Source organism: Bubalus bubalis, chromosome 22 (assembly GCF_019923935.1).
Source record: "Bubalus bubalis isolate 160015118507 breed Murrah chromosome 22, NDDB_SH_1, whole genome shotgun sequence".
In the NCBI taxonomy this organism is placed as follows: domain Eukaryota; kingdom Metazoa; phylum Chordata; class Mammalia; order Artiodactyla; family Bovidae; genus Bubalus; species Bubalus bubalis.
The window spans coordinates 6,237,253-6,258,906 of NC_059178.1; the positions used below are offsets into that span (position 1 = coordinate 6,237,253).

Sequence of the window (21,654 nt, forward strand, 5' to 3'; positions counted from 1 at the left end):
AGTGGAATCACAAAGGCTTTAGCAAGAGAGAACTCCATTATTTCGCGGAGCCTGGTGGGCTGCCATCTATGGGGTCACACAGAGTCGGACATGACTGAAGTGACTTAGCAGCAGCAGAACACTTACCCAACCAATAAAGGGGCTCCCACTTGGGTAACCAAGACACCTAGCAAGAGCAGACACAGCAGTGACGATGGCTGGCTTACACCTTTCAACACTCGTCTCTGCTCCTTGGTCTTCCTCCCCCACTACACTGTCTTCTGAAGAAGACTTCAACTGCTGCAATTCTAGTCTTCCTGTCCCATTACCCATTCCCACCCATTTTTCATATAAAAATAGAGACTTGGTGTTTAAAAAAAAAAAACACTTTTTATGGCAAAACCAATACAATATTGTAAAGTTAAATAAAATAAAATTTAAAAAAAAAAAGAAAAAAAAAAAAAAAAAACACTTTTTAAACTGACCATCGGTGCTGAGTTGGCCAGTTGCAGAAATCAATACCAACCTGTATGCCAGTATGTGTGCAAGCTAATTTTGTAAATTCAATACATCTGCCATCATTCACGTCCCAGAGGCACATCTCCCTATAAAACAAAATAATCGCTGACTTTAAATCTGAGTTTTAAAAGCACGGTTCAACTTTGTCACGGTAGTTTAAAATTAAGCTTCCATTAAAATGGACATATTTCAGAAAAAGCAGCATATAGTCATTATCGCTGTTCACCAAAATTTCTGGCCCTCCCAGCCACTGCCTTAAATTCCCCTTCAGCCTAACCACCCCTGCCCCGATCCACATTCTTTCTGGATACCGGGGAGGGCTGCACTTCCTGGTTCCCTGTTAGCTGGTGGAGTCTCAGCAGCGGTTCTGGCCATAACTGGTCCAGAACTCTCCTCCTCTACTTCTGTGCCAGAGTGGCTGCTCTCTCACCCTCAAGCTCAGAATAAGGAAAATAATGAAGCAGAGCACAGGCCTAAGTGATAGGTAAAAGGGCAGGTGACAAAAACTAGAACTAAATGTTTAATTTAAACCATTCCAATTTTCCATTGATTATCAACGTAGCTAGAAAATTTAGCACTGCAAAACACAAAACTTAAGATCAACTGATTTCCAAATCTTTGCAAATTAAACACAATATTCCAGTTTTGATTCCACATTTGCTGCAGAAATTTTACTGTAGTTTGTGGGGTTACAAAGAGTCAGACATGACTGAGCAACTGAACTGACTGAGCAAAAGAAAAAAGCTTTATCTCAAACTAAAGAGACAACATTCAAAATTAGAAATGTCAATATGCCTTGTCCTTTAAAGAAATAAACTGAAGATTTATTTAACAGAGGAGAATATTAATAAAATGCAGTGACCCTGATACTTATTATAAGATGCCTTAGGGGTTCCCTGATAGCTCAGTTGGTAAAGAATCCACCTGCAATGCAGGAGACCTAGGTTCAATCCCTCGGTGGGGAAGATCCCCTGGAAAAGGGAAAGAATACTCCAGTATTCTGGCCTGGAGAATTCCATGGACAGTCCATGGGGTTGCAAAGAGTCGGACACAACTGAGCAACTTTCACTTTCCTATATCCCATGTGGTATAAATTTTTCAAAGGAAACTCACTTATCTGTTTAAAATATGCATTCTAATATGAATTTACCTGATACTGGTTCTCAGCTACACAAGGTTCTTTTCAAATTCATAAATTATAGACAGTTGAAGGGATAATTTTTTAAATAACTCTCTTCCAGTTCCCTGACTCTCTTCAATAACGTGTTTCATAAATATACAATTTTCTAAACATCCCAAAAGTTTTTATTCCCCCCATTCTAGGCCCTTCACCTGCTGTCCAATGACCTACCTTTCCAAAAGCAAGCTCTGAGACTTAGGAATGGATATAGCTATGTTAGTGTATTAACATACATCGATATAACTGATCAAACTTTTGTATGGCTTCATCTTCCAAATTTATGCTAACCTAGCATCACTGAGGTTTCTTAAAACTCTCAAAGTTGTCTGCCAACTCAGTAAAAATGCCATGGGGATTAACGACCATACTTTAACTTTTACGGTATTCTGAGTTTCTCAAAAGCAAGGCAGAGACATAACCATAAATTACAATAAAAGTACTATAAAAATCATTAATAAAGATAAAATTCATTTTCAAAACCATATTTCAAATAGCTTTATGTTGAGACAACTGAGACATTTATTTAAAAGATACCCAAAAAATAAAATAAAATTCCCTACTTACAAATACACTGGTATTATTTGCATTAAAGACTTAAGAGGAAAAAAGCAAATGAGAAAATACTTACCCACTCTCAGATGCGCTCACAATATACTGTTTGTCACTAGACGCACAAGCTTTAGACAAACAGGTGATTGACGCCGTGTGACCAAACAACAGCGCTCGAGGGTTGACCTAGAAATACACAATATGTTTTCTAAAGTAATCATTCTTAGGAATTCTGTTAAATATTCAGTATAAATGTACAGATACAGATTTGAGAAGAATTGCTCAGGACACCAAAAACTAACAGCAGCAAAACAGTGACTCCCACCAATTCAATGCTCACAATCACCCCAATAGTTCTAAAGTCGAAAGTGGAACAGCAAGAGGTGACATTACCTGCCCAACATACAGAGAGGGATGGAGCCAAGGTTTAAAGCAGGGCAGTGTTTAGCACAGAGCTCGAGTGCACAGAGAAATCAGGTTAAGAATGTGAATTAGCATATAAAATAATTTCTCCTCACTTATTTTTAAAAATAATACTTTCCGTGATCTGAAAGCACATTTAGAGCCTCTAGACTGACATCCCAAACACAAAAAATAGAGAACAGGTACCCTTACCAAGAGCTGGTATCAACGTTAACTATCAGGAACCAATAATAACCGTCACAGACTAATGATTTACTGCCATAGTGCCTTTGAAAGGATGGCTTAATACCCACTATTCTAAAATAGTCTGGCAATCAGCCTCCAAATTCATCTACTTTGTACCAAACATCATGCTATTATTTTAGGTGATATCAGGGCTTTAAGTAATTTCAGGATATATTTCTTAACATTTTATACATATACAAATATTTATAACATATGTACCAGATATAAAAAACATCTAACCACATAGTCAATACCCAGCTTAAGAAAAGAGAATGATTAATACCTTTCATGCTGTCAGTTTTGGAATCAAAATCACCTTAGTCATATTTTGCATAATTATAATTGAAAGAAAAATACCATCATTGTTTATGGTTAGAATAGGCCTAGAATGTTTTCTCATACAACCAACCCCATTTCCAAACAGAGATTCCATATTCCTCCACTGGAAAAAAAAATGCTTTTGGTCAATTCTTTAATTTTTCCCAAGAAAATCAAATTTACCAATGCTTAGTTTTATTTTCAATGTACATGGCTTTGCTAGAAAATTCCATTTTCAGTCATAATAGAGTAACTAAAATTGACTGTACTCTCACCAAAACCTAAAAGATGAACAAAAATAACTGAATGAAAAAAAGCACATAATCATCTCATAGGGCAATAAAAGCATTTGACAAAATTCAATATCCTTTCCTGATTAAAAACTCTCAACAAATTGGGTGTAGAAGGAATGTATCCTAACATAATAAAGGCCATATGGAACAAGCCCATGTAGAAAACACTAAAAGCCTTTCTCCAAGATCAAGACCAAGACAAGGATGATTACTCTTGACATTTCATTTCAACATAATATAGGAGGTCTTAGCCAGAGTAGTTCGGAGAAGGCAATGGCACCCTACTCCAGTACTCTTGCCTGGAGAATCCCATGGACAGAAGAACCTGGTGGGCTGCAGTCCATGGGGTCGCACAGAGTCGGACACGACTGAGCGACTTCACTTTCACTTTTCACTTGCATGCATTGGAGAAGGAAATGGTAACCCACTCCAGTGTTCTTGCCTGGAGAATCCCAGGGACGGGGGAGCCTGGTGGGCTGCCGTCTATGGGGTCGCACAGAGTCGGACACGACTGAAGCGACTTGGCAGCAGCAGCAGCCAGAGCAATTGAGCAACAAATAATAAATAAAGCAACCAAGTTAAAAAGGAAGAAGTAATGTTTTCTCTGCAGATGACATGATCTTATATGTAGAAAATCCTAACGACTCAACCAAAAGACTGTTAAAACTAATGAAGAAATTAAGTAAAGTTGCAGGATACAAAATAAACATCCAAAAATCTGTTGTTTCTATAACAACAAGTTATCAGACAGAGAAATTTACAGTGGCATCAAAAAGAATAAATTACTTAGAAATAAATTTAACCAAGGAGGTGAAACACCTGTATTCCAAAAATTATAAGACACTAATGAAAGAAATGGAAAAATAAATAAGTGGAAAGATACCCCACATTCTTGGGTTGGAAGAATTAATGTTGTTAAAAGGTCCATACTACTCAAAGCAATCTGCAGAGTCAATGCAATCCTATCACAATTCCAATGGTGTTTCTCACAGAAATAGAAAAAACCTTGATGAAATTTGTGTAGAACCATAAAAGACACCAAATGGCCAAAGCAATTTTGAGAAAAAGCAAACTTGGAGGCTTCATACAACGAGTACCAACATAATTAGAGGACAAATAAAAATGTGGTGAAAGTGAAAGTGAAGTCGCTCAGTCGTGTCTGACTCTGTGCGACCCCATAGATGGCAGCCCACCAGGCTCCCCTGTCCCTGGGATTCTCCAGGCAAGAACACTGGAGTGGGTTGCCATTTCCTTCTCCAATGCATGAAAGTGATAAGTGAAAGTGAAGTCGCTCAGTCGTGTCTGATTCTTAGCGACCCCATGGACTGCAGCCTACCAGGCTCCTCCATCCATGGGATTTTCCAGGCAAGAGTACTGGAGTGGGGTGCCATCGCCTTCTCCGAAAAATGTGGTATATTGTTGTATTTATACCTTTCTATTTTTATCTCACCATATTCCATAAAAATTTATCACAGTTATTAACTAATAAACATTTCAGATATAACTAGTACAGAGATATATAAGATAATCTGTTCAACTGGTTAAAAAAAAAAATCCATCCTCAAAGACCACAGTTCAAAAGTGACAGCTATCAAGTTGTCAGTGGCAAGGAGTGACGTTTAGAATTAACCGATGTGATGAGACGGGTCTTACGACTCAACACCAGCACTGCTGCTCCAGTCTGGGACCCTGAGGCCGCAGTTCTATAGGCAGACATCATTCCACGCTCCTTTCTTTTTTCTTTTAGTTTTTTTTTTCTTTTCTATTATCTGAGATGCTATAATTATTCATTAAATAAATCCTTACTATGTACAAGCACTGTGATAACTGCTTAATATAACTTCCCTCACAGAATCCTTACCGAAACCTTGTGTGTGACCCTATTTTAAACATGATGAGATGCAGGCATGAGACAGGTAAGCAAACTGCCCAAAGGCACACAGCTAGACACCAGAGTAGCCAAGATTCGAGCCAACTTCATTTGCCTGCAATGCTGAGCTTTTACCATGACGTTTCACTTCTTTCATTATTGCCATGTATTATAAAATTTCCTGCAATTATAGTTTTATTCTCCAAAATGATAGCTCTACAGGTAGTGGAAGCAATAAAACTTTGTATATGGGAGACAATACCTATATTAACAAGTTTCCCTCCTTTACTCTTATCTCCATCTCTCTACGTACTCACGAAATACTACTTCTGCAATTTCTCTCTGAAATTTTATTTTTTATTTTTTGCCACACCACATAGTATGTGGTATCTCAGTTCCCCGACCAGGGATTGAACCCGAGCCCCCTGCAGCGGAAGCACAGATGCTTAACCACGGAACTACCCAGGTGGATGAGACGATGAACATGTTCTAAAGCTGGCTGTGGTAATAGCTGCACAACTCTGAGAACAGAGTAAAAATCATTAAATTGTACACTTTGAAGGGTGTATTGTATGATGTAAATTTTATCTCAATAAAGCTGTTAAAAAGTTTTTTACTTATAAAAGCAACTTGTTTGCCTCTACATTCCATGACAACTATCACCCCATCTTCTCTGTTCCTCCTTACAGAAAAATTCCTGGGGAGGTTGTCAGAGATTGGAGGTTAAAATATGGGAAACGAGCGTCTGTGCACAGAGAGCGCCCAGGAGCAGAGCACACAGCAGTAAAGAATGGCAAAAACACACACCCTGATTTTTAAAATAAAGGCAAAAAAATGTACGTTTTGTACATTTTTACAAAGGTGTTCTCTCTTCAAGACACTGATCTTAGAAGGCTCAAAATTGTTTTTTTAGTATTTTTTCAGAAACTTCCTTCAATATGGTTAGAAATTTTCTGAAAAAATCTTAATGACACATAGTAAGCCAGGTAGGATAGCTATTATAATTGGGAATCAAGCCAAAAACCAGCAGAAGTCAACTCTGCTGAGTAATCTTGATAATCATTCTGAACACCAATTTTAGTCAAAATGTATCTCATAGAAAATACAGAGGTAAAATTATTCTGGAACTGTTATTTTTTCTTAAGTAGCTTTTTGCATGCAAAAAGTGCCATCGGCATTTCAAACACTCACGTCCAAGTCTACAGAAAGGTCCCAGAGGCATATCTGCCCGTCGTGGCAGCCGGTCACGACTGTGGCCCCGTCGTCCGTCAGCAGCACGGCTGAGATGCAGTGCGTCGGGGCTCTGCGGCCCCACAGCACGATGGGTAGCACGAGGCTGTTTCCTGCCATCCTGCCGGCAAACCTGGGGATGCGGTGAGAGCGACGTTAAACGCTACGGTATTTCCCTCTAAAACACATCACACACATTTACTTTGAAGCCCACTTGAACTTCCTTAGTGCCAAAAACTCCCCTAAACATCACGCATGCATGCTAAGCAGCTTCAGTCGTGTCCGACTCTTTGCGACCCCATGGACTTTAGCCTGCCCAGCTCCTCTGTCCATGGGATTCTCCAGCCAAGAGTACTGGAGTGGGTTGCCATTGCCTTCTCCAGGGGAGCTTCCTGACCCAGGGATAGAACCCAGGTCTCTTGCAGGCAGATTCTTTACTGTCTGAGCCACCAGGGAAGTTTCATGCTATTAGTTGAAATATATTCTAATCCATTAGCACAGGTTACCTTGTCACTGTGCTTCCTGTAAACCAGTCGCTCTCAGATTCCTCCTCTCAGACTGGCCTGTAGGAGCTCACAGTCAGTCTGGGCTGACAGAACCTGAGTCCAGGGGCTGCTTTGTTGGCTAGCTGGGAAGCCTGGGCCCCCACCATCAGCCATCTGCCTGCCCCCCTCACTGCTTTCCCTGTGGGGATAACAGTGCCTCACAGACCCTCAGAAGAGCCCTGCCAGCTGGGCTGATCTAATGGCCCCGAAGGCCAGGCAATGATTGGTTTGATTGTTTTTATTTATTTATTATTTGCGGACGCACTGGGTCTTTCATTGCGTGGGAGTTTTCTCTCGTTGGGGCTTCCCTGATAGCTCAGCTAGTAAAGAATCTACCTGCAATGCAGGAGATCCGGGTTCAATCCCTGGGTTAGGAAGATCCCCTGGAGAAGGGAAAGGCTACCCACTCCAGTATTCTGGCCTGGAGAATTCCATGGACTGTACAGTCCATGGGGTCACAAAGGGTCGGACATGACTGAGCAACTTTCACTTTCAGTTTCTCTACGTGTAGCTGGGGGCTCCACAGCACAGGTTGATCAGCTGTGTCACACAGGCTTAGCTGGCCCACTACGTAGGGAACCTTCCCAGACTAAGGATCAAGCCTGTGTGGGAACTGACAAGCACTAGACCATCGGGGAACCCCATGATTGACTTGATTTTTAAGTGGCAACAAAAGATATGTGTATAATCTAGACACTGTAGAATCTAAGACTGTCTTAGGAACTTTTCAGAAACACTTCAAGGAATAGCCATTTTCTATGAAAGAAACTAGTTTAATATCTATGGTCTCATTGCTGGTTGCTTTTAGCAAAAGTCTTTTCTTTAATCCACTACTTATACTCTTTAAACAAATAAAAACTAAAACAAAAATCCACTCCCTGGAAAGAAAATGAGGCAAGTAAAAAATTATGAATGACATTTACCAAATACAGTCTATTAATACTGCATCTTTTATTTTTTGTTTGAATTAATGGGTTTCATGCTATAGTGTTGGAGAAGAAATCAAACCAGTCAACCCTAAATTTAGGAAATCAATCCTGAATATCCATTAGAAGGACTGATGCTGAAGCTCAAACTCCAATACTTTGGCCCCCTGATGTGAAGAGTCAACTCATTAGAAAAGACCCTGATGCTGGGAAAGATCGAAGGCAGGAAGAGAAGGGGACGACAGAGGATGAGATGGTGGGATTGCATCACTGACTCAACGGACGTTAGTTTGAGCAAACTCCAGGAGACGGTGAAGGACAAGGAAGCCTGACGTGCTGCAGTCCATGGAGTCGCAAAGAGTCGGACACAACTTAGCACTCAACAACAAAACGGCTTTCATCAATTTGTTTCTCCCCAAACTTCATTTGTTTGCTACAACAAGTAAAAGGGACGCATTTGAGGGAAAAATCCCAACTTCCTTTCTTATTTATAAAATCCTTTATGTACCATGTTCAGCAGTTCATAGACTACCATGACATTAAAAATTATTTCCACATTCCTATTTAACATTAGTAAATGAAACAAAGCACTGAGCCAGTTTTAACAAATTGGGTAGAGCACGCTACTGGCTGAATAACATATCCACCAGTGACTTTCTCAAAAAGAGAATCTGGAAGGAGTTCACTTCTCCATGGTGACAACATTCATTTTTAAGATGTATCACCAAAGGTTTCTCTCAACTAAATAAGCTCAGAGCGACTAACACAACGTGGTGAGATCAAGAAAGAACACCGGGGACTCCCCGGCAGCCCATCGTCAGGGCCTCACACTTCCACTCCAGTGGACAGAGGTTCAGACCGCAGCTGGGGAACACAGATCCCACACGCCATGTGATGCGGCCAAAAAGTAAAAAGAAAGAAAGAACACCATTTCTTTCGATAGGTGAGGACTCCTATTCAATGCATCTGCCTAGCTTGAAGAGAACGCAAATACACAGATTCAGGACTAAGGAACATATGTGCGACAGGGAGCTGTATCTGTTCTGGTACAACAGGAAGGAACGTTCTGGTATTCAAGTGACAAGGAGCTCAAGGAAACCTGGAAGAAGAATGCATTTCACGGCCCTTAAAATAAGTGAAAACAATTGCCTGTAACATGACAAAGATGTTACTGTATGCTTTCCAGAAAATCCTAGTACATCATCTTATCTGCTACAATAACTGTTCATCCAAGGAATTAGGCAAGATCTGTCCAATCAACCTGGGAGAGAGGGGGAACCAGAATTCAAAATTCACTGTTGTATTTCCAAGGACATGAGATTGAATAAACAAACCTGTACTGACCCCCAGATATATACACCCTGCCAAATGACCTTAAATTATACACAATCCTGGATCTAAACAGAAAGTGCCTACTGGGTGAAATATTTAAAAGTTGAAGTCATAAAAGAATACCTGAAATAAAGCTGTAGTGAGAGGTCACAATCACTAACTGATACTGATCTGTCTTACTGCTGGGATTAGGGTGGTCCCAGCAACATACAGAAGAAACAGAAATAATTTCCACACAAATACTAATCAGTCAAAAGGCCCTGGTGTCAGACTGGAAGATGGTATTAGAAGAAACAGGAGAATAAGAGTCCAGATCTTATCTCGAGTGGGGGAGGGGGGCGCGGGGGGAGGACAGTGGGGGGAATGACACCAAGTCTTATTTATAGGCTTCAAGTGGAGAAAGAGATTTGTGTTCCTGAGTCTCAGAACAGACTTGATAGAAAAGCCTCCTAGCTAAGAAGGCATTAAATCAGAGCTGGAGGCAGACTGTAGGGAAATGGGTTTTGAGAACATTCAAAAGTTGGAGGCAGAGAAAACTGTCAAGTTACATTTGGGTATTGGCTCTGCCGTCTCTCCTCAGACAAGGAGACAGCCTTGCTAAGATGCTACGTGTCAGGAGAGCTCGAGGATATTTTTTAAATAGGGGAGCTCATCCTTTATAAAAAGTCCTCTAACTCTAGATTAGACTTTCAGTTAGCTAGGAAAAACAAACTTCCTACTTGTATAAGGCCATGGTGTTTTGAGTTACACATAAACATATGATCTTTCTCACTGCATACTCAAATACACTGCATCTGCAGAGTGTGTAAGAATAAAACCCATGGCATAAAGGAAGAGGTAAGAAGAATGACAAGAAATTACTGTGAGGAAAGGAGGGGGACTTTGTTGGGGGTGAGAGAGAACAGGGAGACAAATAACCACCATCACCCTGTGACTGGGGGCCAGGCCCCTCCACACACTGGCAGAAGGTAAGGAAAATTCATCACTAGTCAGCCAACATGTGAAAGATGAATGTGACTTAGCTGGCTTGGGGTGGGACACGGCAAAATGTCTATATATTTAATTTTTATACAAGCCCAATCTATAAAAGTTAGTCCTGCCTAACTTCTAAGAGAATTCAAGAAATTTATACCTCCACAAAACCCAGTGATATTTCCTTCCAGCTCTAAAATGTGTTAGCTCTTAAAGTCAAGATTCCTTTAGACAGCCTGCTGCTGCTGCTAAGTCACTTCACTCGTGTCAGACTCTGTGCGACCCCATACATAGCCTAGGTCCTCTTAATTTCTCTACACATTTTAAAATTAGATTGTAAATTTCTGCAGAAAAGCTTGCTGAGATTATAACTGGAGCTGCATCAAATTCATATAGCAATTGGGGAGCACCGACTCTGCTAATGTTGATTAAATATGATTGGTACAAGGGACTTCCCTGGGGGTCCAATGGTTAAGACTCCGTGCCTCCAATGCAGGGAGCACAGGTTCGATCCCTGGTCAGGGAACTAAGACTCCACATTCCCAAACAAAATTAATCTTCTTAAAAAAGAGGAAATCAAATAATTTTGTGGCTATTTCCTGCAAGATTCTTAATTCATTCTATGACTTTTCTAAGAGAATAACACTTTTCTGCTGGAAAACATAAAGTTATTCTCTCCTTAAAAACGCAAACATATCTACTCACCAGCAAGAAGGAAGAAATAATGTGAGGTACATATAATTAGATGCCATAAATTCAAAACTGGACAAGTACCTAATAATGTACGAACACATTTTTAATCTTGCAAAACTACATGCATTCTGACTTTATTAGGTATATTAACATGTTCTCCATTGAAACAAATTACTCCTTAAAATCATTATTTTAAGGAAAATTAATTTTCCTTAAAAGTTTACAATTCCCTTTAGCAAATACAACAAACACATTCATTCATGACAACTGAGAGACTACAAGACTCTAACATGAATTTTTGAATCAGAGAAAAGATACATTACTTTCAGAACTTGTTTTGACCTAAATGTATTTCAATGCATTTAGAATTAGCATATGAAAGAATACTTTAAAACCTATAAATCTGGTTACAGTGTAATAATTAGGCAGCAGAAATTTCTTGAACATCTACTAAGAAAAAAAAATCTTCATTATAAGTAAATATGTTCTATAATTCAATCACTGGTATTTATTTAATAACCTGGACCTGTTTTAGAGACTAATTCATTTACTCAAAACTAAGATAAACAGCTTGTGTCTTCCATGGTACTTGTCAGCTATAACCAAACCAATCGATGTCCAGTGAATTACCTAAAATTCAACGTAATCTTCAATCATTATGCCACAGACATGTGGGCTTTCAACACATTTTTCTTCCTCTCTTCAATTTTCTTTTTGTATAATAAAGTCTTCTGGATCTATTTGGCTCTATATGTCATGTGAGTACATGACTTAGATACATCAAAAGGAAGAAAGAACAGGATGAGAAATGTTTAGTTCATTATATGACCAAATGATGTGAACATTCTTAATACAAAGAAATATGTATCTCAGTCCAGAAAAAATGTAAATCTCTCAAAACATTTTTTCCCAGCATCTTAAAAATCCAATAAAATAAAAGTGAAAGTAGAAAAGCCACCACAAGTACTGGACGAAGGAACGTGAACTGAAGGACAGCATGGCTCATGAGGACAGGCCAGTCAAGCATCTCTGAGAGGGACTGACTGAGACGACCACAGAGTCCGTACCAAGTAAACCTGGTCCTGAGGGACTGATCAGAATAAAAAGCGGGCAAACGAGGCAGGAGCTAACTATTCAGTTTGGCAAGACACAGGAATCTAAGTCTGAAGTTTTTGATTAAATGGCAATGTAAATGCAAAGCATGCAGTTTTCCGGCCATCATCATTCAACTGCTCTCTTTATTGGCAACATCACCTGCTGCATGAAGAGAACTGAGTATCAAACTGAGACACAGATGAAATTTGTATCAAATCTAACTTAAAATCATATTTAGACATTGGCTATTAAATATAATCTTTTTACTGAAAAAGCTTTAGAGTGAAATAATGGGAGTCCTAGATTTGATCCCTCATATTGCCACTAACCATGCAGTCTTTGATGACAGCATCTCACCTCCGAGGATTAGCTTTCTCATCAAGAGTATTTATACATGAATCATCTTTAAGTAAAAAAAAATCAAATCATCAAGAGCAGGGGGTCTGAGAGATAAAAATCAAGTCATCTCTTTTGCCTACCTAAATTTCATATATTTTTCTGTTTCACCTGATTGCACCTATTTCTCAATTCTAAACAGAAATAAAACTGTACTGCAGTCAACAACAGCAACAAAAATAACAATTGAAAGAACAATGAACTTACGCTCAGAAAAACTATATTCAAATCCTGACTCTTCTATGCAATCTTGAAAAAGTTACCACTCTAGGCTAGGTCTCAGCTTCCCCATCTGTAAAAGATGGACAATAATATCCTCCTTTCAAAAAGTTGTCAGGGGACACAGACCACACCTTGAAATTTCACTTGAAGAGGTTTTATTCTCAGGTTCTGCAAGCTGCAATCCCTTTGGTGGACCTCTCTTCCCTTAATTTAAATAGGCAGGGACTTCCCTGGTAGACTCTAGGCTTCCACAACAGGTAGGGCACAGGTTCAATCCCTGGTCAGGGAACTAAGACCCTGAATGCCATAAATAAGTAAAAATTAACTTTTTAAAATTTAAACATAAATAAATAGGTACAGAATAGCTTGGGTGCTTACATTTTCCAAATTCAAAGTTGATAGGAAAGAAAATTAAACTGTTTTGCATTTTTATTAAAATCTGCCATAAAAAGGAAAGAAGACTACAAGGTTTTGTCTAAACATAACTCTTAGTGCTAGACTCCTTTAGGTCCATCAGTAACTCTCTCAAAATCACACCACAAACTGATCTCAGAGCTCAGAGGCACACATAGACCTGATTCCTAAGGAAATAAATGCCCTCCTGTATTCTATGCTGTCTTCATTTATCATGAAATTTCATTTACCAGAAAACTTCATTCTCCAATCAATCTGATGAATCTAGACTTTACAAAAACACATTACTCAAAGGTAAGTAGAACTGTAGTATTTATGGATAAAATGATCTGATGTCTGGGCTCTGACATGAGGAGAGGAAGAGGGGTAAGAGGTATAGAAAAGGATGGAGATGAAATATGATCATCAGTGTGGTGGCTCGAATGCATCCAGATCTACCTCGAGGAACAAAGGACTTCTTATCCCAGCTGCTAAGACCACGAGGTTGTCTTGGCATTTAGTCATTTGGCTAATGACTGCCCCCAGCCAAAGGGAGACGCCTTGCCTGCAACCCACATCCAATGACTGATCAATTTGGACAGTGAAAATGAAAGTCGCTCAGTTATGTCTGACTCTTTGCAGTCCATGGAATTTTCCAGGCCAGAATACTGGAGTGGGTAGCCTTTCCCTTCTCCAAGGGATCTTCCCAACCCAGGGACCGAACCCAGGTCTCCCCCATTGCAAGCAGATTCTTTACCGACTGAGCTACCAGGGAAACCCAGGAATACTGGAGTGGGTAGCCTATCCCTTCTCCAGTGGATCTTCCCAACCCAGGAATGGACCCGGGGTCTCCTGCATTGCAGGCAGGTTCTTTACCAGCTGAGCTATCAGGGAAGCGCAATTTGGAGATAAACAGTAAAGCCCAGTCCCCCTCACATCAATTCAGGATAGTTTGGAGGGGTCATTCCATCTTCTTTCTACCCTCCAGGGTCACCTGAGATTCTGTTGGGACTCATTACAGCTCAACTCCTCCCTCTGACCAAACTTGCTTCCTTTCCCCAGGAAACTTCAACCATAAAAATAAGTGTTGAAGCTATTTTTAGTGCAAGAGTCCTCACCATATTGTTCTTACTATTAATAGTTTTACATATTTGAAAATTTCTCTAATTGTTCATGGGTTCATAGAAAGAACTTTAGTGTCCATTAGTCGGGGATTAAACAAATTTATTAGCGAGTCTTACAATAGAACACCGATGCATGATATAAAGAATAATCTCCAAAATATATAGTAAGAGGAAACGGTGCAGTACAGTATATAAAATACACTCCTGTTTGGGGTTCTAAAAGAGGAGCTGTATACATATATACACACACACATCTATACATATATACATACATACATACACATACAAATATTTACAATAATTCTGTAATGATACCAATTTAAAAAAATAGTAATGATAACTATACCTCTAAAAAGGAAGAGAAATAAGAGGCTGGACTGAGTGGGAATCCTGATTCTCAAGATAAACCCTTTGGTCTTAAGGGTTATTCCCCCCTACCTTTGGGTATTTCACTGTATTCCAAAAGACAGTTTAATAAATAAAATGGCCCACAGATTTCCCTGGTAGTCCAGTGGTTAGGACTCCACGTTTCCACTGCAGGGGACACAGGTTCGATCCCTGGTTCGGGAACCAGGATCCCACAAGCCATGTGCTGTGTGTGTGCTTAGTCGCTCAGTCGTGTCTGACTCTTGTGACCCCATAGACTGTAGCCTGCCAGGCTCCTCTGTCCATGGAATTCTTTGGGCAAAAATACTGGAGTGGGTTGCCATTTCCTTCTCCACCACAAGCCGTGAGGTGGAGCCAAAACAATAAATAAATAAAATAAAACATATGGCCTTGATTCACCAAGTTTTTTAAGATGCCCATACACACACAAACATGAGTTTTCAAAAACATTTAACTATAATAAACATTTGACTTTAGCCTATAACCCGTTCCAGTACTAGTTCTTCTCTGCTGTGAGGGACCTGTTCCAAAACCCATGATTCACGACTCCTGCAATCATGTTTTCACAATATTTTCTACACACTGGTGCAGAACACTCACCATTGTGTGTAATTATTTGTTTATAAATGCACCCATTCCACTAAAAGCTGTGCCCTTCTAGAGTAAAACCAGATCATTCAAGTAAGTCCACCATCTTTGTGATTCAATCACTATCAAGCAAATTGCATCCCACTAGGATATGAGGTGGTTTACCAGCACCCAGAATAGTTATAGACTTTTACTAGTGACTCCCTGGTAGCTCAGTTGGTAAAGAATCTGCCTGCAGGAGACCCAGGTTCAGGAAGACCCCTAGAAAAGGAAATGGCAAACCACCCTAGTATTTTTGCCTGGAAAACTCCATGGACAGAGGAGTCTGGCAGACAACAGTCCACGAGATCGCAAGAGTCAGACAGCACTTAGCAACTAAGCCACCACCACTCCTGCTGACCAGCTGGGGCCTCCCTGGTGGCTCAGTCAAGTATTGGCCTGCAGTGGGAGACCCAGCTTCAATCCCTGAGTCAGGAAGATGCCCTGGAGAAGGCAATGGCTACCCACTCCATCTTGCCTGGACAGTTCCATGGATAGAGGAGTATGTATTTGTTGAATGATACATATTTACCTGTTGAATGAACACATATTTATTGAATGAACAAACAGAGAATCACAATAACTAGCATTTATTATTAAGCTTTCACTGTGTGCCAAGCAAGCTATTTCTGAGGAAGAAATATCTCATCTTTTTAGATTTAGAAGAAGATTTAAATCTAAATCAGCAAAAAATTAAATTAGAAGAAAATTTAAATTAGATTTAAATTCTTCCCGGACTCTTTGAAGGATCTTACTCTCTTAATTTGGAGAAGGAAATGGCAACCCACTCCAGTATTCTTGCCTGGAAAAACCCCATGGACGGAGGAGCCTGGTAGACTACAGACCATGGGGTCGCAGAGTCGGACACGACTGAGCAACTTCACTTCACTTCACTCCCTTAATTACCCTCTCACTGACTACCATTTTATCTGTCTGTCAATTAAATTAGCCTTTGTCCTTCAAACATGTTCTAATCTCACTTTTGACCAAAATACCTTCACTTGTTACCGCCCCCTGCATGTAAATCTGGCAATCTGTCTCTCCCTCCCTCTCACATTCATTCTTTCTCCCATTTTCTCTCTCCTTCTCTCATTGTTAGGACAATCAACACTTTGAAAGCCCCCCGGCCTTTAACGCAGTGTTTCCATTTCCTTACTACCAACTGCCTCACGTAGTATAGATTGTATCTTCAAACAGACTTAAGATCTCCCGCTACACAGAGGTCAACATTTTTGATATGATCCTCCACAGAAGAACCCTCCAGTACTGCAGAGAGAAGCAAGGTCCCAGACGAGAAGTGAAGAAACAGGACGCTTTGACATCCTTAGACTGTGGATTCCTACTTTCCTAACCATCTTACTCAGTCCTTACGTGATATTCAGTCTCCTATAGCTACTCGCTTGACACAGCTGATCACTTGCTAATCCTCGACTCTCCTCTTTCGGGTTTCCAGTACAGTGTACTCTCCGGTTATCTTTTTCCTATTTCTTCAGCTTTCTCCTGCTTAGCTCTGTAAAGGCCTAACAAAGCCTAAGAAAAATTCAAGGCAAAGGGGAAAAATCTTTCATCCCTCTTTTTCACTAGATTTGGAGGGTTTTTTTCTTTTCCTTTCACTCAATGCTTTGTAGGATCTCAGTTCCTCATCAGGGATTGAACCCAGGCCATGGCAATGAAAGCCTGGGATCCTAACGACGCCGCCACCAGGGAACTCCCAAAGGAATATTTATAAATTTGACTGTTCTTTTAATAAAAGGCTTAAGATGAAATCTATTTTCCCCCTTGTGATTCTCCCCAATTTTTTATTATAAAAAATGTTAAATATACAAAAAGTTCAAAAATAGTATAAAGATGACTCAATAAATAAATATTATTTACTAATATTAGCAAATAAACTATTCAAGTTTGACACACCGCACTTGATTGTGATGCCTCCTTGCTCTTTAGTTCTAGAACAAGTCTCACTTCATTTTTCATATTGACCTTCATGCTTCATTCTAACTTTAAAAAACAAAACCAACTGCTTGAAAAATGTTCCACATTTCAGATCTGTCTAATTGTATTTATGATGTCATTTACCATGCATTCATCTGTCTCCTGCTTTTCTTATAAACTGGAAGTCGGATCTGAAGGCATCAGCAGGCTCCTTCATACTGTATCAGTATGTATCAGTGTCCATACTGCGTCTCCAACGGGAGGCATGTGACATCACGCTGTCCCATCGTCGGTGATGCCGCCCATGACCGCCTGACTAAGGCAGCGACTACCGGCTGCCTCCACCGTGACTCTTTCTTCCCTTTAAAACGATGAATAGCCTAGGGAGTGACACTCTGGCAAGACCATCCTGTTCTGCAAAATCTAATGGGATACTGGTATTCCAGATGACTTCTAAAAGCTACAAGCGTCAAGATGATATAGAAAAATCTGGTATCAGGTCAGTGTTCATCTCTCTACACTGCTTTTCTAATGCTCAAATGCTACAGCGAGATACATGTCCAGCCCAGGAACACAGGTGTCTTCATAGGAGAGTTAACGCTGCCTCATTCTGTTTGCTTCCTGTGCCCTAGGCAGGCCCTCTGAGGCCTGCAGACAAAAACAAACTCGAATTCTCTCTCTTGAGAATGGGCACACATGCATGAACAAGAGCAGGCAGGCCGCCACCTACCAACAGGGATGATGAAAAGCAGAGACTACAGGCTAAGTAACTAAACGTACCCGCCACCAAGGCAATGAATGAAGAGAAGATTCTTTAAAGGTTTGTTCAAATTCACAGAACATCCCTACATCATTTGTCAAAAAAATGCGTTCAAGTCAAACTCACGGTGTGATGAACGTAGTAGTCATTCTGATTATGAATTTTCTTTGTGCTTGTTTTGTGCTTTTGTGGTCAATTCACTGAAGACTTAGAAAAACCTGAATCAGATGATGAAGACTGTTTATTGTAACGCAATGAGATGGCTAGATCGTAAAATGCACTGAAGGAATCACTGAGCTGCCTCCTCAGAATTAGAGTCAGTGAGGGACTTCACCTCCTGAATACTAAGCTGGTCGCTAAACTGCCAAGATTATACTTTCTTATTTGAGTGGCAAGAAATCTGCTTCCAGGGAACCTGACACTTCAGAAGGGCTTTGCTAAAGGAAGTTCCAGGATTCTGTTTCAAAAGAACATGTGGAATGAGCAGATGGCAACAGAAGACTCCACTTGTTTCTCATTGCAAAGACAGCCCTGAGCATGTGAGAGCTGGGTTTTGAAGAACTGTAGAGCTATCTGGTCAAAAATACATCCCAATTTTAAAAATGATTCATAGACTTCGAGGCCTATGAATCACGTTTTAAATTTCTGCAGCTATTTATGGTCTTCCCATCATCAAACTGCCTCAGTTTCAAGAGTTACCGATTAGGCCAAAAACAAGCGATGCCCACCAAGCCCCTACATCTTAGGGAAAACAGAGCCCATCTGGTAGAACCGACTTCATCTCCCTCACCTACTAGAATCTCACCACCATCCCCAAGCATTCCTACTTTTTCCCCTCAGAAAGGAAACTGCCATCAAAACCCTGGGCACTGAAGCTTTTCATGGTTTATAAAGTAGAATAACACAGAAGAAGAAACAAATGTGCTTCCCCAACTAGAAGATGAACTGCCACAGTATCCTGGGGATCAGTCAGGTCTGCTGAGTACACATGAAGACTTGAGAGTCACACGGACTACGGGAGACCCCAGCTCCCCCGTTTACTAACTGCGCATGCTCCGTCGCTCAGTCGTGTCCGCCTCTCTGCGACCCCATGGACCGCAGCCCACCAGGCTCCTCTGTCCGTGAAATCCTCTGGGCAAGAATACTGGAATGGGTAGCCATTTCCTTCTCCATTTACTAACTGCAAACCCTGAGGAAACATCGGAATGTCCTCACTTGTAACATCACCCTCCTCCGTATACACAGACAACAGCACAGTGTTCCACCTGCCACACAAATGTTCTTAGAAAGGTCACCCAAACCGCCCCCTTGCCGAGCCCGTCAAGTCCTAATCCTCTTTATTGCCCTACCAGCAGCACTGGTACACTTCATACTTCTCCCTTGAAAGGCTTCTTCGCTTGGCGTCCACGTCTTCACACGCTGCTGCTACCATTGTCTCCAAGGCGTTAGTCTCCACTTTCCCTCATTTTCTGACCTTTAAACGTGGGAATACTCAGAGCGGAGTCCTTGGACTTGTCTCCTCTGGCAACACGCCCTCCCCACTTCCCTCAGTGATCTCCCCAAGCCTCACAATTTTATTTTTAACATAACTTTACTGATGTACGTATGTATTTTTGGCTGTGCTGGGTCTTCATGGCTGCACAGACTTCTTCTCTAGCTGCGTTGAGCAGGGGCTACTCTCCAGTTGCGGTGCGAGGCTTCTCACTGCGGTGTCTTCTCTTGCTACATAGAGCGGGCCCCAGGGTGCTTGGGCTTCAAGAGTTGCGGCTCCCAGGCTCTGGAGCACAGGCTCAGGAGTTGTGGCTCACAGGCTTAGTTGGTCCACGGCATGTGGGATCTTCCCAGACCAGGGCTCGAACCTATGTCTCCTGCATCGGCAGGTGGATTCGTTACCCTTGAGCCACCTGGGAAGCCCCAGCCTCACGACTTGAAACACCAGCTAAGCATTGACAATTCCCCAGTTCCCAGCGAGGGGCTCTCCTCTGACTCCACCCTCACAAACGCAGCTTCCTATTCAGCACTTCCATCTGGATGGCTAATAAGCTTCTCAACTCTGACGGGTTCAAAAGTGAGTCTCTGGTCTTCTTCCCCAAACCTGGCCCTCCCACAGTCTTCCCCGGCTTAGGGGACAGCAAGTCATTCTTTGGAGCTCCTTCACCCACCTCAGATCTCTGCCAAAATGTTGTCTGCTTAGTGAGGCCTTTCCTAACCAATATAAATTGTAAAACCCAGCACCCCAACAGTATTTTACTATACTGCTCCAGAGCCCTTACAATCATTTAACATACCAAATGCTTCACTTATTTATTTCTTGTCTGAATCTGTCACTGTAGCATAAATTCCATGAAGGTGATGATTTATGTTTCTTTTGTTCTATACTGTATTCCCAGTGCCTAGAATTTCAGCTACATAGGAGGTACCCAAATATTTACTGAATAAATGAACAAAGTAATGAATGAAGATTCTTGAGAGTCCCTTGGACAGCAAGGAGATCCAACCAGTCCATTCTAAAGGAAATCAGTCCTGAATAATCACTGGAAGGACTGATGCTGAAGCTGAAACTCCAATACCTTGGCCACCTGATGCAAAGAACTGACTCATTAGAAAAGACCCTGATACTGGAAATGATTGAAGGCGGGAGGAGAAGGGGACGACAGAGGATAAGATGGTTGGATGGAATCACCAACTCAAAAGACGTCAGTTGAGTAAGCTCCAGGAGTTGGTGATGGACAGGGAAGCCTGACATGCTGCAGTCCATGGGGTCGCAAAGAGTCGGTCATGACTGAGTGACTGAACTGAACTGAATGAATGAAACGTGTGCCTGGCTTTAAAAAAGTTGTATCCATCAACAAATTAAAATACATCTTGATCTTATATGCTTTGGATTTCCATTTTTAATAAATGAATTTTTCTACAATAATGTCAACAATTAATACGAATCCCCTTAATCAAATCCCCACTAGCACACTAATTGTAGCTGCAGCTACAGGTTGCACCTATATTCTGGCCTCTTTCCTTTCATCTGTGACACATACACAAAAAGACGCGGCTTAGGACCTAGGCAGCAAATGAACCAACATGGTTTACTTTAAGTTATTGTTACCACACTCACTAAGGTCTACTAAACTTAGTAACTTTAAGTAAAGTTTCTTAAACTTAGTAAACTCGTGCTTTATTAGTGTAAGGTTTTCCTCATTAATGGTGATGTTTATTGTTTGTTCATATTTGAAATGTTTAGAAAAAAGAAGAGCCCTTAAGGAAGACAGCCAAATAAAAAACTTGAATGTGAGAACAGAAGGTAACTGGCACATTCTATCAATCTGTTATCATTGACATATACTAACTACCAACATTCATAAAGAAATAGGTATGTGCAAAACACTAGTAAAATGTCTTCAGGGAGCTTGAGGGGTCATAAGTTACAATTGCTAACTGGATGGGAGACAGTGGTTAAACAACCATGTCTTTCCAGCAGTGTTCCATTCTACAAGAGCCTACAGAATAACTTGCAACACTTCAGAAAGTTTCTCCATCCTGAACTGACCAGTGCTCTAACGTTTCATTGCTCCAACATTTTTTGATGACTACGAACACAAACAACTATCAATCCAAAGAACCTACATTTTTCATTAAACATCACCAACACACTTTGCAAAAGATGCCC

The 21,654-nt window shown here is 40.8% G+C and overlaps 1 protein-coding gene across 4 annotated transcripts in view; it reads right to left on the bottom strand.

Moving 5' to 3' along the window:
• WDR7 (WD repeat domain 7) overlaps positions 1-21,654 on the bottom strand; it is a 354,190-nt gene that overhangs the window by 324,661 nt on the left and 7,875 nt on the right. For all 4 annotated transcript variants that reach the window (XM_006055285.4, XM_044934616.2, XM_044934618.2 and 1 more), the window contains exons 2-4: positions 6,548-6,719; positions 2,307-2,413; positions 506-584 (exon numbers count right to left, since the gene is read on the bottom strand). In XM_006055285.4, the coding sequence (XP_006055347.2) occupies positions 506-584; positions 2,307-2,413; positions 6,548-6,706 (345 nt within the window). In that variant the 5' untranslated portion in view covers positions 6,707-6,719. The remainder of the gene's footprint in view (positions 1-505; positions 585-2,306; positions 2,414-6,547; positions 6,720-21,654) is intronic.